The sequence below is a fragment of the Leptonotus elevatus genome, chromosome 4, assembly GCF_054856555.1.
Source record: "Leptonotus elevatus isolate MCC_2025b chromosome 4, RoL_Lele_1.0, whole genome shotgun sequence".
Taxonomy (NCBI): Eukaryota; Metazoa; Chordata; class Actinopteri; order Syngnathiformes; family Syngnathidae; genus Leptonotus; species Leptonotus elevatus.
The window spans coordinates 6028744-6043894 of record NC_141242.1 but is presented as its reverse complement, the minus strand read 5'-3'; the positions used below and the strand labels follow the sequence as shown (position 1 = coordinate 6043894).

The following is a 15151-nucleotide window of genomic DNA, read 5'->3' as shown; positions in this document are numbered from 1 at the left end:
AGCCTTTTATATCACATAACATTTGTAACCTGAAGTTAATAAAGACAATAATAGTTTTAGTTTGTATAGTAATTGCAAGTGTTGATATTAAAATAAAACGACGCTCTTACTCAATGTCCAGCTACTTGAATTGATAAATTTACTATACAGCCTTAACATTTTTGTGTTTTTTTTTGGGGGGGGGGGGGGGGGGTAGTTATATTATCCATATTGAAATACTTTTTTTCTTCATGCTTTTATGGTTTTAATGCAGACGTGAGGGTGGATTAAGATTACGCTACAGGGAGAAAAAACAAGGACATCACTTTCCACAGATTAGCAGATTACATAAAGGTGCCAACACACAAATGGAACACAATCTGACTGTCAGGCTGGACATTTAGGATGGCCTAATGAGAAGGAGTATTTCTAGTATTTATTCTGTCTGTCATTTTCAAATTAATCCAAAATCAATCCAAAGTGAATATAATTAAACCTAATATAGTCACTACTTTGGATTATTTAATTCGACCGTGTGCTACCTATTGAAGTGATTTTTTTTTTCAAATTGGTCAAGAATTCAATTTGTAATCTTAAAATTGGTTCAACAATTCTCTTTTTAGAGTGTATCGAGGAGTCCTCACTAAGGCTCGCCAGGTACCAAATGCATGGCCCGCCACACAAACAGACACTACTTGTTAAAGTTTATACAGATATAAATTTTATTTAAATTTTGAACAATTACATTGTATGGGAGTTGAGGGTGTCACAATTGTGTTGTGTAACAGTCGACTGAAAGAATCCGTTTAAGAAAGGAAAAAAAAAAAAGGAGCTTAAAAGCAGGGAGATCAAATCTAGTTTAATCATCTCAAAGCACATTTTAGCAACAAGCCGTGTGGTTCAGTTGAAAAGAATCTTAATAGCAACAGAATATGACGTCACTAAAAGATGAGCGAGAGACATAAAAGTAACAATAAAGTCCTTTTGGGATGTCCTTTACAACTTTTTCTCAAGATGATTTGTGTGATGGAGAATCCTGATAACATAAAGAGAAATAAACACACAAAAGTTGAAATCTCAATGACATAAACCCTATTTGCTAAGCAACCCTCTGAGTCCGAAATACACACATGTATGTATATACAGTATAATTTCATATTTTCTAAAAAAGTGGGCTGAACACCAAAAATGAGCTAATAACCATTTTGGCTGCTTAAAAGTTCCCCATCTCTTCTCGCGTGCTGTTTGTTGAGCCGCTCGTGTTAGTTTTGCTTCATACTTTTTTTCCTCTTTTTTTTTTTTTTTAAGGTCATCAACATCAATTGATTCACTTTCCACATTGCTAGCCCAATCGTACTAATATGTGGACACCATTATGATAATGGTGCTAGAGAGGATATCATCAAAAATATTGATGCGCTCATGGAATATCATGCCCTCCTGATATAAGGCATTATTTGACATGGCCCCCTTTCCATGCTTCTCACATTTTTTGGTGCCATCTATTCATTTTTGCTTCCCTTGTCCGTGGACTGCCAGTCACCACAAGAGAAGGGAGAAAAAAAAAAAATCACCTTGCTACAAACGCCCTCTCACGAATAAAAAAAATCATTATCTTTATATAGATAAAATGTTAACAATCACCAGAGATTGAAATAATTGTATAAAGGTCCAACCTGCGAGTGCGCTGCGAGACACACACATACAGACACGCACACACAGAACCCGACGTTGTTACACTACGTGTTCATGAAGACAACATCCTCAGTCACAACCGCCTTCATTATCCCTAAAATGTCCATATTTTGCTTGTAGGGCCTCGAGAAAAAAAACAAAAACAAAAAAAAAAACAGAGTTGGTATCACAAAGGTGGTAGCAAACTGTCAACGTGAAATGGCCGACGTGGTTTAGTTGTTGGCGGCGTCCGCCTGTCGAGGCCAGTTCTCCTCCTCGATGCCAGAATCGTAGTCCTCTTCCGCCTGCTCCTTGGCCGGGGCCCTGCAACTCACGCGGAGGGCCATTTAGGCTCACAGCTCAAGAAGAAATATTAACGCAGTCATAACTGTGGACGAGTGATTATCATCCTCTTTTTTTTCTCTCGTTCCAATATTCAGTAATTGCAATACTACAGTTTTTGCAGGTATCATCGCATCTAATTTTATGTAACTTAAAACTAATTTAATGCCCATGTCATACTGTATAGATTGTTTAGAGCTAGACTGATATGGGTTTTTTTTTTTCAATTCCGGTCAAAGAAAAACATATTTTGAGATGATATTAATTTTCAAAAAAATGGGCAAAATATTGGCGTAACTGTCATCCGTAATCACGCCAGAACACAACAGCTCCGAACGCGCTTAGCTTACCAAAACAAAAGTCTGTGTTGCGTTCATGGCCCGCCCAGACCATGGGAAACTACGTAACCCGCGACCCACCCACAACGATTGCTACAGAATGCAAGTGTTTTTTTGTTTTTTTTATCAAATCGGAAAATGTTACGTCATATAAGCAGGTATAATTTTATTTAGCATGTGTGTGTTTACTGACTGGAGATCGCTCTGTTTAATTTTTTAAATATGTATATTGAATTTTTTTATTGATAAATAGTGTTTAAAAAGTGTAGTGTTTACATGCCATGTGTCATGCAACATGAAAAGTTGGATATGTTGAAGTGGTAAATTGTAACTATAACTGTAATTGTAGTTATAGTTAACTGTGATATAATGGCTTCATTTGCCTTTATCTTAAAATCCTGTCATCTTAAAAAAAATAAACATAAAAAATTCATCGCATATGATATCGCAATCGCAATTTTTTGTGGGGTGGGAAAAAAAATCGCAACAGGATTTTTTCCCATAATGGTTCAGCTCTAGTTTTCTGCTATGCATTGTTGAAGTGACACTCACCTGATGTATCTGGGCTCCGTCTTCCCTTGTACCACGTCTTTGTTCAACTCGACGGCCATGATGTCAGAGTGCGGCACCTCAAACATCGGCTCCAGCAGAAGCTTTTCCTGCGGCGGATAATGAAATCATTAAGTGCGGTGTTGCTATGTTTCTTTCGACTCAGCGGATACAAACTTATTTAGCGTTACAGCATTAAGCAACAAAATGTCAACGTGAAGTGCAGGTATTATTTTTGTCCACTTGGGGTCGCTAGTTGGTTCTGCTTGTCCTTCTTTTAAGTGTGACATGATCAATTTTGCACATTATGTATGCTTTAAAAAAAAATGAAAATAAATTGTTCTGAAGAGTCATGGATTGACCTAAATAATAAATGTGTCTTCACAAAATGTGGAGAAAGTTAAAAATGCCCTAAAAAAAAAAACAAGTCAGAAAATGTAGAATTACACACCATAATTGATCTGAGGCCACGCGCTCCGGTTTTCCTCTCCAGCGCCATGCGAGCGATGGCCTTCAAAGCATCTTGGGTCACGTTGAGTTCACACTGAAAATCAAAAACATTTCTTGTTTACGCTTCAAGCAACATCTCGAAATAATCACAAGAATGCTTCTCGACGGCAAAATTGCTTTGGAGTTCAAGCGGCGACGCCGGCCCGCTTACTTTATCCATGCTGAAGAGCGCTTGGTACTGCGGCACCACGGCGTTGCGCGGCTCGGTCAAGATACAAACGAGCGTTTCTTCATCCAGGCTGTGGAGCGGAACCACCACGGGGAGGCGGCCCACGAACTCCGGGATCATTCCAAACTCAATCAGGTCTCTGGCCTCCACGAGCTTCAGCAGCCTGTCCTTCTCCTCGATCTCGGCCACCGTGTCCGTCTCGCCGCTGGTGTTGGCCAGGTCCGCCGCAGCTGCCGCGCGGCGTCCCTTTCCGAGATTGGAGGGGGTTCCAAAGCCCAAATACTGCAAGGGGTGACAACGGTTAGCAAAAGCACACAAAAAACTAACCGAGGTGGATGTTTGTGGATGGAAAAAAAATCACCTTCTCGTTCTTTCTTCTGCTTATGATTCTGTCAAGTCCATTAAAGGCACCGGAAGCAACAAACAGGATGTTTGTTGTGTCCACCTGGACCGTCTCGCCTCTCAGCTTCCTGGAGTTTTTCTCAGGAACGTTGACAATTGTGCCCTCTAAGAGTTTAAGCAACCCCTGACAGGAAGGCAAAAAAAGCAAAGTCAAGAAAAGAGAAACTCCACTTAGTTTACTACTTTGTACCCACAGTAGAAAATAAATATTTAAAAAGGTATGGTCCGAAGGATTTGTTTTGTCCTGTCTGGGATGTTTCTGGGCGGAGATTCAACGTTTTTCTTCTCGCCAAAGCGATGGAGGTAAGATACTATCAGTGGCCTATGTAAATTAGGACGGTACTCACTCCTGATTGGTGGGCTGGTTTCATGCTCGTTCCTGGTTGGCTGCTTCCTGGAGCGTCAGTTTTGAATGTTGTGTTTACACAGACCATTACTTTAATATTTACTGACTGCCATTGACGGCTAGACGTCAAAAATTCATGTGAACTATTTCTATTAGTTTTACACTTTTGTTAATAAGAGTATGAAAACCTAAAAATATATATATATATATCGTACATTTAGAACAGATATAAAATGTGAGTTAATTATTGAAGTCATGTGATTAATTACAATGAAAAATTTTATTCACCTGACGTGATTTAAAAAATAATAATTTAAAAAAATTTGAGGCGTCAGGCGCTAAAAATTTTATTGTTAATAAACACGACTTCACTAGTCAACTCCCGATTAATCACAAATGTTATATCTGTTCTAAATGTACAATAAAAAAAAGTATAAGTTTGCACACACTTGTTAACAAAAGTGGGAAAAAAAGTTTAACTAATAGAAATAGTTCAAATGAATTTTTGACGTCTATAGCAGTCAATGGCAGTGAATGAGTTAATTCATAGTTAATTTTATTTGCCTTTATTTTAGCGTAAATCTAACCTCTAAACCCAAAATATTTACTGGTATTTATAATTTGATTTACAATTTATTGCTTGTAGGACTTTGAAAAAAATAATTACAATAAAATCCAAATTGCAATATTGAGGGGGAATTTTTATTTATTTTTTAATTTTTTAATTTTTTAAATCAACCCTACAATGAAGTAATGTTCCAGAGCTGCACTTGAAATTCTGACCTGCTGGACTCCCTCTCCTCCCACATCCCTCAGTTGATGAATTCCAGGTACGCTGCCGATCTTGTCCACCTCATCCAGAAACACAATACCTGCAGCACATAAAGACATCAAAGTTGGCCAACCAATAACTTTCTCAAGTCCGAACTCCCCTATCGAATTTTCTGTAATAACCCCCAATTGCTATTTGAGCTCATAATCACATGGTATAAGATCGCAATTCGTTACTCTTGCCTGAAAATTAGGTACGCCTCAAAAATCGATCCTTACAGTGATTCTAACTTGAGGTGGTGAATTGCACCGAGAAACCTTTCAGCCGGGCCGATTATCGATGCCAATATTTGTTATTTTGATGAAAATCGGCATCGGTCAGAAGTCCGAAAAAGTTGCTATATTAATGAGCGGCAAATACTTAACTCAACTTAGTGAATTTTGGTGGCAAAATGTTTTGCAAAGATGTTCACAGACAGTTTTTAGTTGTCACAAGCAGCTTTTCTTGTTGCAAAGCAATTTTTCAAAGTGTTCATTCACTGTTTGCGAACATCTCTGGAAATCTTTTTACGAACCCTGACGGAAACCCCAAATTTGCCAGGTTAGCAAGAATTTGTCGTTCATTGATCTTAATAGATTAATTGAAAACTGGGTTAACTTCAGGGAACTTTTCATGAATGTATTTATTTAAAATGTCACTTTATAAAAGATGCTGCCGGGAATTCACTGTACTTTTTTTACTTTTGCTAAAAATGTCAACAAAAATAAGTGAAAGTTTAACATTTCAGCATCGGTTTTGTTTAAATTAAAAGACAAAAATACCTTTAACAAATATGCTCAATGGCATGTTTTTTTTTTTTACGTTAATATTTTCTGTTTTACTGCAATTAAATATCGGCTGCAAATATCGGTTCTCGGCCTCCTTGACTAGTAATAATCGGTATCGGTCTGTCGCTAGAATTGACTGCAAAGGGGCTTTCAATGACAACTACGGCTTCCTTATTACTTGCAAGTCATCATGTTATGGGCAGTGGGTGTTGGAAATGCGTGCCCCCTTTTTTTCCTCCCAGGCCAACAACCTTGCTGCGCTTTGTCCACCGAGTAGTTGGCATCTTGCAGCAGTTTGGCGATAACCGACTCGATATCTTCTCCCACGTAACCGGCCTGAGTGAGGGTGGTGCAGTCGCATATCGCAAAAGGAACATCCAGGCAGCAAGCCAGCGTCTGCGCCAACAACGTTTTCCCTGCGAAAATATTGACCGGCACACATTGGGACGTTGAGGTTTCTATTAATAAGGCTTTGCAGTCAACAGCCCGTGAAAAACGACGGTACCTGAGCCAGTTGGACCGAGAAGTATGATGTTGCTCTTCTCCAGTTTAATGTCGACATGTGTGGAGTCCAGCACCTCCCCGCCCCTTCTCTCCTGGGGTGCCTGCTGGCTGGTCTGCTGCTGCATGGAGGCTCCCAAAGCGTTGCCGTGGGGGCTGATCCCCGCGATCTGCAGCAGCTCTGCAACCACAAAACAAAAATGGCTGCCTCGTTACACTTCGGAGAAGACATTCGACTGACAGCGATAAAGAGGCGCTGAAATGGGTCATTTCTTCGTCGTTCAATGCGAGCAGTGATACAAACGAGATGAGGCCTAAAAATAGACGCGGCGGAGTACGTGCCGGCGTGCATGTGTAAAGTGAGCAGGGCAGGATTGTAAATAGCAAAGTACAGATGTGAATGTAGGTCAGTGGGATACTTTATCTTATTGTCTGCCGAGTAACTGGCACAGTTTTGATATCTTATCCGGGGGAGGTCAAGCCACAAAGTGCATAACAGCTGTCATATCATTTCATACTGTAAGAAGTGGACTGCGAGTATACGCTCACTTTTATACATCGTTGAACCTTAACTTTCGTCACGTGTACTTTTTGCAGAGTAAAGTCAATTTCCCAGCACAACTCGCTTACAATATACTTTTTTTTTTTTATATGTTTGATTAACAACTGTGCTGTGTTGCTCCATGCTGCCCTCAGATGTAAATGTCGCCACAGAATCAATTTTCATGAGGGCTGTGTATCGATTGAAATTCGATTTCAATTCACAAGAGTTCAGTTCGATTTGATTTCCATTTTTGTCGCGATTTGATTCACAAGAGTTCAATCCGATATTGATTAATTATGGAACGTCAACTCTTCTTAAATATCAAGGACATGATTTTAAAAAAAACACACATCACATTTCAAATTAAATTTTACAGAGGCAGTAACTGATTAAATGATTTATTCATTAATGAAAATAACACGTTATAAACACTTAAGTGTGACATAATGACTGACATCAGCATGGATGAGATGAATATATTTTCATAATTCTAATTCAATAATTGCAAATACAAATGTAAAAGATTCTGAATTGTCATAAATTGCAATAATTAATGTATTTCATAAATATAAGAAAATACTTAAAAAAAAATTTTTTTTTAAACCAAACCCTAATTTTCATTTTCAGAAGGAATAGTCATCATGAAGCATTGATTGCACAGCATCAGTTTTTTTTTTCATTTCCAGCTCTATCTTGGACAGAAAAGCATGCCGAAAAAGAATCAGGTCTGTAAAATGTTGGCATTTGTACAATATATGGCAAAGAAATCAAAAGCTACATGTTGGACATATAAAATGATGGCGGCCCGATCACTTACTTGTAAATCTGTATTCATCCTCTCGCCTTCTCATCTCTAGCTCTATAGGGAGAGGATCAAAGTGCTCACATCAATATTATCATTAGCGCTACACATGCTAGCAACACAATGCAGTCTGACATCATTATTGAACAAATGCCAAATTATACAGCCAATAAGTGATGCAAAATTATGCAACCGCCGTTTGTCAGTCCTCCGTGCTTACAAAAGTAGGCGGCACTTGACTCCAACCATTGTGCCAAGCAACTAGTTCACTTTAAATGTAGTAAGCCATTATTAAATACGAAGCTGGCAAACAAACAGTACTGACCACGGGGCGTGAGGGAGGGTTGTTTTTCCACCTCCACCTGATGACGACTGCCGGCAGGGATGTTGTTGTAGATGCGCTTGTAGTGATTGTACACAGCCACAGCCAGCACCTTCTTAGCAAAGGACTGGCCCACCACATACTTGTCAAGATAAGCGTAGATCTAAAGGGGGGGGGGGGGGGGGTTGGATAAATTAGCATGAATGTATAATGCAATAAATAATGTGGATGGGACAGCGCTTATCTCGTTCATTTGGTTTGTTTCTCACCTTCTTGGGAGGAGGGGGAGGTTTCTGTGCAAACGCCAGCTTTACAGCCTCCGCTGCAGACTCGGGCTCTTTGTTTAGTCCCTTCTTGGAGTCCGTCTCGGACAAAACCACAAAAAAGTGGTGGCATTTTTCACATTTGACAAATCGAGTTGATGCTTGAAGAAAGAGACAACCAGACACACCGTAAATTAAACACAAGCACTGCTGGAACCTTTTAAAAGTAGAGTGTCAAAATTAGTGCATTAATTTTTAGGTAATTTAAAGTTTAACACTAGTCTTTTTTTTTTAATGCGCGATTAACTCATTCACTGCCATTGACGGCTATAGACGTCAAAAATTAATTTGAACTATTTCTATTAGTTTAAAAAAAAATTCTACTTTTGTTAACAAGAGTATGAAAACCTAGAACTTTTGGGGTACATTTAAAACTGAAAATTTGCGATTAATCGCGAGTTAACTAGTGAAGTTATGCGATTACTTACGATTAAACATTTTAACTGCCTGACGCCCCTAATTTTTAATAATATTTTCTTTCTTTTTTTAAATTGCGTAAGGCAGTTAAAATTTTGAATTGTAATTAATTGCATGACTTCAATAGTTAACTCACGATTCATCACAAATTTTATATCTGTTCTAAATGTTAAAAAAATTTTCTAGGCTTTCATACTGTCGTTAACAAAAGTAGAAAAAAAAGTTAAACTAATAGAAATAGTTCAAATGAATGTTTGACGTCTATAGCCGTCAATGGCATTGAATGAGTTAATAACCACCTCTTACTTGGAAAACCTGTACTGGGGGAATTCCAATCACAACGCAGCAGACACGTCAACGTCAACATTTAGCAGTAATAAATGTAATAATAATGCATATATTTGTGGAGACAAGTTTTATTTTACAATTTTAAAAATGTGCAGAATTTCTCAAGTTACTTCATGTTAAAGATTAGATAGCTCTTAATATCAAAAGAAAAATGCCCCGAGCTGCCACCGTCTTACAAATGCAATTATGCCATCGAGTGGCAGAATAATGACCAACACAAATCAATATCACACTCGTACATCTTTTAAAATTTTAACTAAATTTTATAAATTACTATGAAGTTACTGTATCAATGACTAAAAGATACAGCCATATTTCTATTAGTTTAACATATTTTCCCACTTTTAACAAGCGTATGAAACTTAGAAAAAAATATTTTGTTGTACATTTAGAACAGATACAAAATTTGCGATTAATCGTGAGTTAACTATTGAAGTCATGCGATTAAAAATTACCTGACACCTCTTATTTAAAAGTTTAAAAAAACATTTGTTTTGTAAAAAAAATACATCCATTTTGTAAGTTATTAAAGAAAAAATGCAGCTACAAGACTATGGCCACAAGCTAATGAGAAAATACGCGGTTTTGATTGACATCTTCACTTACTAGTTGAGCAAAACGTTCATAGTGTGTTTAAATTTAGCACAGTGACTCAAATGTACGTCGAATCCTAAAAAGCACGCTTGAGCTTACTGTGGTTGTCAGGCATGTTTTTTGTTTACTCTCAACTGCAACTCTTTGTGGTCAGACCATGGAAGCGTGCGTGGTATATTTATCCTACTTCCAAGAAGTCTGGAATGCAGCAACAGGTCATTGCTAAACCTCAAGAGTTTGAGTCACTTGCATAAAAGTTACACAATGGCAGCAGTGCAGAAATACAGCAAGTACACCATCCGATCGCCAATGTATGCTCCTGTCATGTTTACTCACAAACAAAAGTTTCCACGTGTGTGCAGGGGTCTCCGCATTTGGGGCAACGGAGCTGACTCCCTCCTTTGCCGGAGCCTCCGGAACCCGAGGCCCTCTTCGCCTCGCTGATGCTTTTCTGTGTCAGCACGACAGCGTGTTACTGTACATTCGCATCATCTCCAAACATGTGCAAAGCAGGCGGTCGTCGCAAACGATACACGAGACGGCGTTCCACAAGATTACCTTTCCACCATCGCTGCCGGTGTCCTTTGTGGTGCCGTCTTTGGAGGCAAAGCAGACGGCGGTCTCGGAAAATGATCTCACTCGCACGTGGGGCGGTAGATGAGCGTCCCTGGAACCATGACGACTCAGAGAATAAAACTGCAACCGGGAGCAGGACAATCCTAGAGTGGAGACAGCAAAAGAACCTTTGGCTCGAAATGTGCAGTAAAAAGGCAAAAACTAAACTAGTCCAAGCTGTGCGACTACAACAAAATTGCAAGTATTTGGATTTCTGTAAATGATTTGTCAAAGGAATATCTTATCTTACATATCAGTATACTCTTTAAATATTGTATTAAAATGTCTAGCAAGGTGACGCATTACAGCTTCAGTGAATTTTGGCGCAGAAACTCAAAATTTAGGCCTGTTAAACATTTAAAAATGCTGAATGATATGATTGCCAACGCAAATGAATCAGACTGCTGTATATACTCCTTATTTGCAGTTTATCAAATATGATTTCCAACCACTGTGCTGTGGCACATTAGGGGCCTGTAGGAGGTCATCAGGTGTCCAATTTTACTTGACTCATTCACTGCCATTGACGGCTATAGACGTAAAAAAATAATAATAATGTTTTAATTATTTCTATTAGTTAAACTCTACTTTTGTTAACAAGTGCGTGAAAACCTAGAATTTTTTTATTGTACATTTAGAACAGTTATAAAATTTGAGATTTATCGTGAGTTAACTAGTGAAGTCATGCGATCAAATACAATTACAATTTTAATCAGCTAAAAAAATGTATAATCTTATCTTCTTCTTCTTTTTATTGCGTCAGGTGAATAAAATTTTTCATTGTGATTAATCACATGACTTCAATAATTAACTCACGATTAATCACAAATTTTATATCTGTTCTAAATGTACAATATATTTATTTTTAGATTTTCATACTCTTATTAACAAAAAGTAAAAAGTTCAAATTAATTCTTTACATCTATAGCCGTCAATGGCAGTGAATGAGTTAATTGGTCTGAAATGTATTTACTATAAATAATATAATGTATCATTGTTTATCTATCTACGCATTGCTTATCTATCTTTTAGATAGCAGAAGGTACAATTAATCTTTGTTTCTGCCTGTTACCATTCATACAAACAGAATAATAGCTTATTGTTCAACTAAACAGACCCAGTTTGCAAACTCACAAAATATATTTGTGAGTAAATAGAGACAAGAGATGGGTACTGCTACATTTACGCCATTGCATTCACTTACGCAACTTTATGGAAAATTGTATATCAAAGAAAAAAAATCCTAAATCACACTGGACTGTCTATAAGTCTTCTTTTCTTTTCTTTTTACACAAAAACTGAGATAAAGACCAGTAGAACTCTGACTCGCACCCAAAATCCCCGTTCCCTAATCGCATTGACAGCAGCAAATGAGTTTCGGTTGGATTTGAAACTTCCACTTCAAAGTACAGAAAAGTTTTCCTTTTTGAGTTTAAAATGTCTTAAACTCAACTAGAATCCCGCATTGCAATGTGGCCAAAAGCGCAATCCATGTCGAGTCTGAGCACTCATTTTAATATATACACCTGAGTATAAGTCGCAGGACCAGCCAAGCTATGAATAAAAGTGTGACATGGTGGGGAAAATGCAGTCGTTTTAACAGAACATACATTTTACATATTTTATCAGTAGTTAAAAAATGCTATTTCAACTCTGTTTCGATGAACCATATTCTGCTCACTAAATGTATTTTTATATTTTTTTATGATTGTTTGCGTTGTCTATTTTTTTTTGTCAGTGATACTTCGGCCTTGAGTGCTGTGACATGACTGACTAGTGATGTTTGAACTCCATTTCACCAATCAAAGACAGGCAGTTAAATCTGTTTACCTTATAGACTGGGGGAGGGGGAAATGCTGTTATGAGCTATGATTTGTGATTGCCTAAAAATGATAACATTTCAGATTTAAGAAAAAGTTATTCAGGTTATTATCAGCAGTTATTCGCCATTTGGTCAGTACTTGAGTAGTTTTTCTGTACTGAACACTTATTTAACTACTTGGAGGATTCGTTTTTAATCTGAAATAAGATTTATATTCTAAAGTAACATTACTCTTACTTGAGTACAGTTTTGGCTACTCTACCAAACTCTGTCCTCGGCCCAAATGTAAGGTAACTGAATTAGACTATGACGGTGGAGCAACGAACGTCTGATACACGTCGTCAAAGTCTTAATGTGCATATTTCTTAAACACACAAATAAAATACAAAAATACTTTGTGACATTTCATTACAATCGGTTCACGTGTCGCAAACGCATTGCTTTAAAAAAAAAAAAATAATGCAGTGCGCTTTTGGCCGCTTGACATATCAAAACAAACTGCCATCGGGGTTAGCTTGAGACCTACTTTCAAGCTACAAGTTAGCAAAACAACAATGTCATGCAGCCTCAGCATTCCTTACCTCGCTGAGCTGTATTTAGAAACAACCTTGCAGCCGAGGTACATGGACAGGACATAACTCCTCTTCTGTGTCAAAATCCTGAAAGCACATTTTATAGTACAAGGTGGTTAAATGAGCAATTTGCTGTCATCGGAGCCGATGGCGTGCAAAGCGAGACCATTTCATAACTACAACGTCACGGTTAGCATTAGCACACCAGGTCATTGGCTAATAAAGACTGCAGCTTCAGTGGTTTGTAAATTTCAACAACGTGGAATACACCCGCTTACTAGAATAGTGTTCTTAATAATCGTCGTATACTCACATGTAGAATAAATTAGCAAAAATAGATAAACAACATTATGTAAGCAGGTAACTAGCATATGCTAGGCCCAGACCAGCGTCACCTAATATGTGTTTCTAACCCAACGACTGGTTTGAAAAAGCAATGTGATGGAGTTACAGCTCCACAAAAAAAAACTGTGCCATCTGGCCAACAATAATTATAAGAAATACAGCAGGACTTTTAAAAAGGCCATTATTGTTTTTACTCACGAGGAATGATGAAACAAGCTGCAGTCTTGACAGCTCCCTTCCTTCTGAAGAAAGTGCTTCAACTCACAATAGTTGAATGTGACAGGTCCACCTAAGTTGACATACTATTATCCGACTATCGGTCGCGTGGAATGGCTTGCTTGCTTGCTTGCTTGCTTGCTTGCTTGCTAGAGCCACTGCTTCCCAGGTGTGATGATGTAAGTGTGGTATGAAGTAGGTCGGTTGCCCCGACTGCGACTGGCTAGCGAGATAGCCAACTAGCAAGCTCGCCTTCTTGCTAAGTCGTAAGGGTGATGTCGTTGCGTAGTAACATGGGGGATTGTGGATCGACTCTGAGATCGACAGTGGTTGCTCAACAGTAGAGGAGGAGGTGGTCTTCGAGACAAGCCAAATTTGACGAGATGTTGTTTATGTGGTGGTGTTTCGTTGCTTTGCCGGTAGAGGGCGACCACGTCTAAGTTGACGCAGAGCCTGAGTTGACGCAGCCGAAAGGAGCAGCTCCAACACGTCAATTGCCCGAAACACCTGTCAATCATGTATATATCGGTGCTGACCATTCCCGGCTTCCTTACGTCATCTGTCTTGAAAGTGGTCAAATTGGTCAAGACCTCGTTCGGAACTTTGGACCGCAGTCATCCTTTTCTTTTAAGACAGACGTTTATGAATTAACTGCTTGTATGACAGTGTAAGGACATAATAGTGTGCGATGTCAATAAATACACGATGTAACGAAGTTGTTAAAAATACCCATAAACCGACTCAGATTTTTTTTTAAAGCTTACTTCAGTGTTAATGAGTAAAAACTATGTTAGCTCATAAGGGTCAAACTAGACTCAATACAGCGTAACTCACTTCAGGTAGCCAGAAAAGTAAATAAGTTTACACACTCTCGATTTTAGTGTGCTATGATTTCCTTTTGGTTTTGTTTAGTAACAAGGAATTCTACCAAGTCTTTACTTAAAAACAATAAAAGCTTTCAAATATGATCTTATTTCAATTCAATAACGTAAATGTTTAATTTAGATTGTCGGTACATGTTCCAGTTGCAGTATGGTATTTGCCCATTAACCCTAACCCGTGTACTTCATTATTTTAATTGTAAATGTTGACATGAATACCACAGATAAATCTTCTGACTTTACTCAGGTGCCAAATCTTGACTATTAATTTAAATTAGATTCTATCTGAATTTAATTATTTTGAATAGCAACATTTGCATTTTAATCCAAAAAGTGCAACAAAATAAATTATTTTATGGGTTTGAAAATTGCAACAGACTTTTTAAGATTCTCGACATTATCGCAAATGATAAATAAAATTGTGCTTGGAAAAATGCCATGCTGAGTGCACTGCTTGAGTGCGTTAGTAATTGTTTGAGAGCAAAGGAACAATAAACAAAAAGTTCTAAAAAATTGCAAGCAAGAGAACATTTACTCAGTCAGGTGTGTTATTAACGATGACCAGTCCAGGATGTGGTGTTCCTTTTGCCCCAAATCATCTGGGACATGCCCCAGCTCCCCGTGACCCAAAACAGGATAAGCATTACTTATATGCGACTGATAGGGGGCGCTGTCAACACATGCCACCCAAAGCCGCATATAGAGGGAGTTTGGCCAACTCTGTTTGAGCAGGGTAACAAGATGGCGTCCATGTCATGTGACCAGCAGTTGTTGATTGGTCACGCTGTGATTGGTCAACTGCTGGCCACATGACATATGGACGCCATTTTGTTACCTTGCTCGAGCCGAGTTGGCCAAACTCTATATATATATGGCTCTGATGCCCCCCCTGATGATCCAGCTGGACTTTATTTGGTGTTCATCAGAGGAACTCTTTAAAA

General features: G+C 38.3%; 1 protein-coding gene across 2 annotated transcripts; it reads right to left on the bottom strand.

Moving 5' to 3' along the window:
* Window positions 1-674: 674 nt before the first annotated feature.
* clpxb (caseinolytic mitochondrial matrix peptidase chaperone subunit Xb) lies at window positions 675-13745 on the bottom strand. 2 transcript variants are annotated; one of them, XM_086074009.1, is made up of 15 exons: window positions 13312-13745; window positions 12778-12855; window positions 10318-10478; window positions 10096-10210; window positions 8347-8501; window positions 8081-8240; window positions 7771-7812; window positions 6414-6590; window positions 6160-6324; window positions 5093-5181; window positions 3923-4087; window positions 3544-3843; window positions 3334-3426; window positions 2886-2992; window positions 675-1977 (listed from the first exon to the last, which is right to left on the bottom strand). In XM_086074009.1, the coding sequence occupies exons 2-15, from the start codon at window positions 12830-12832 to the stop codon at window positions 1887-1889; spliced, it is 1875 nt and encodes a 624-aa protein (XP_085930135.1). In that variant the 5' UTR covers window positions 12833-12855; window positions 13312-13745; the 3' UTR covers window positions 675-1886. The 2 variants fall into 2 exon arrangements, with proteins under 2 accessions (XP_085930135.1, XP_085930136.1); XM_086074010.1 differs by lacking the exon at window positions 7771-7812.
* Between the last annotated feature and the right edge of the window lie 1406 nt (window positions 13746-15151).

Bases quoted from the DNA above. Each gene is read 5' to 3' on its own strand.
- clpxb (XM_086074009.1), bottom strand. From the start codon at position 12,832: ATGTCCTGTCCATGTACCTCGGCTGCAAGGTTGTTTCTAAATACAGCT. The intron at 8,241-8,346 runs GTGAGAAACAAA...CCCCCCCTTTAG, and splicing joins CTCCCCCTCCTCCCAAGAAG to ATCTACGCTTATCTTGACAA. The intron at 6,325-6,413 runs GTACCGTCGTTT...ATATTTTCGCAG, and splicing joins TCTCGGTCCAACTGGCTCAG to GGAAAACGTTGTTGGCGCAG.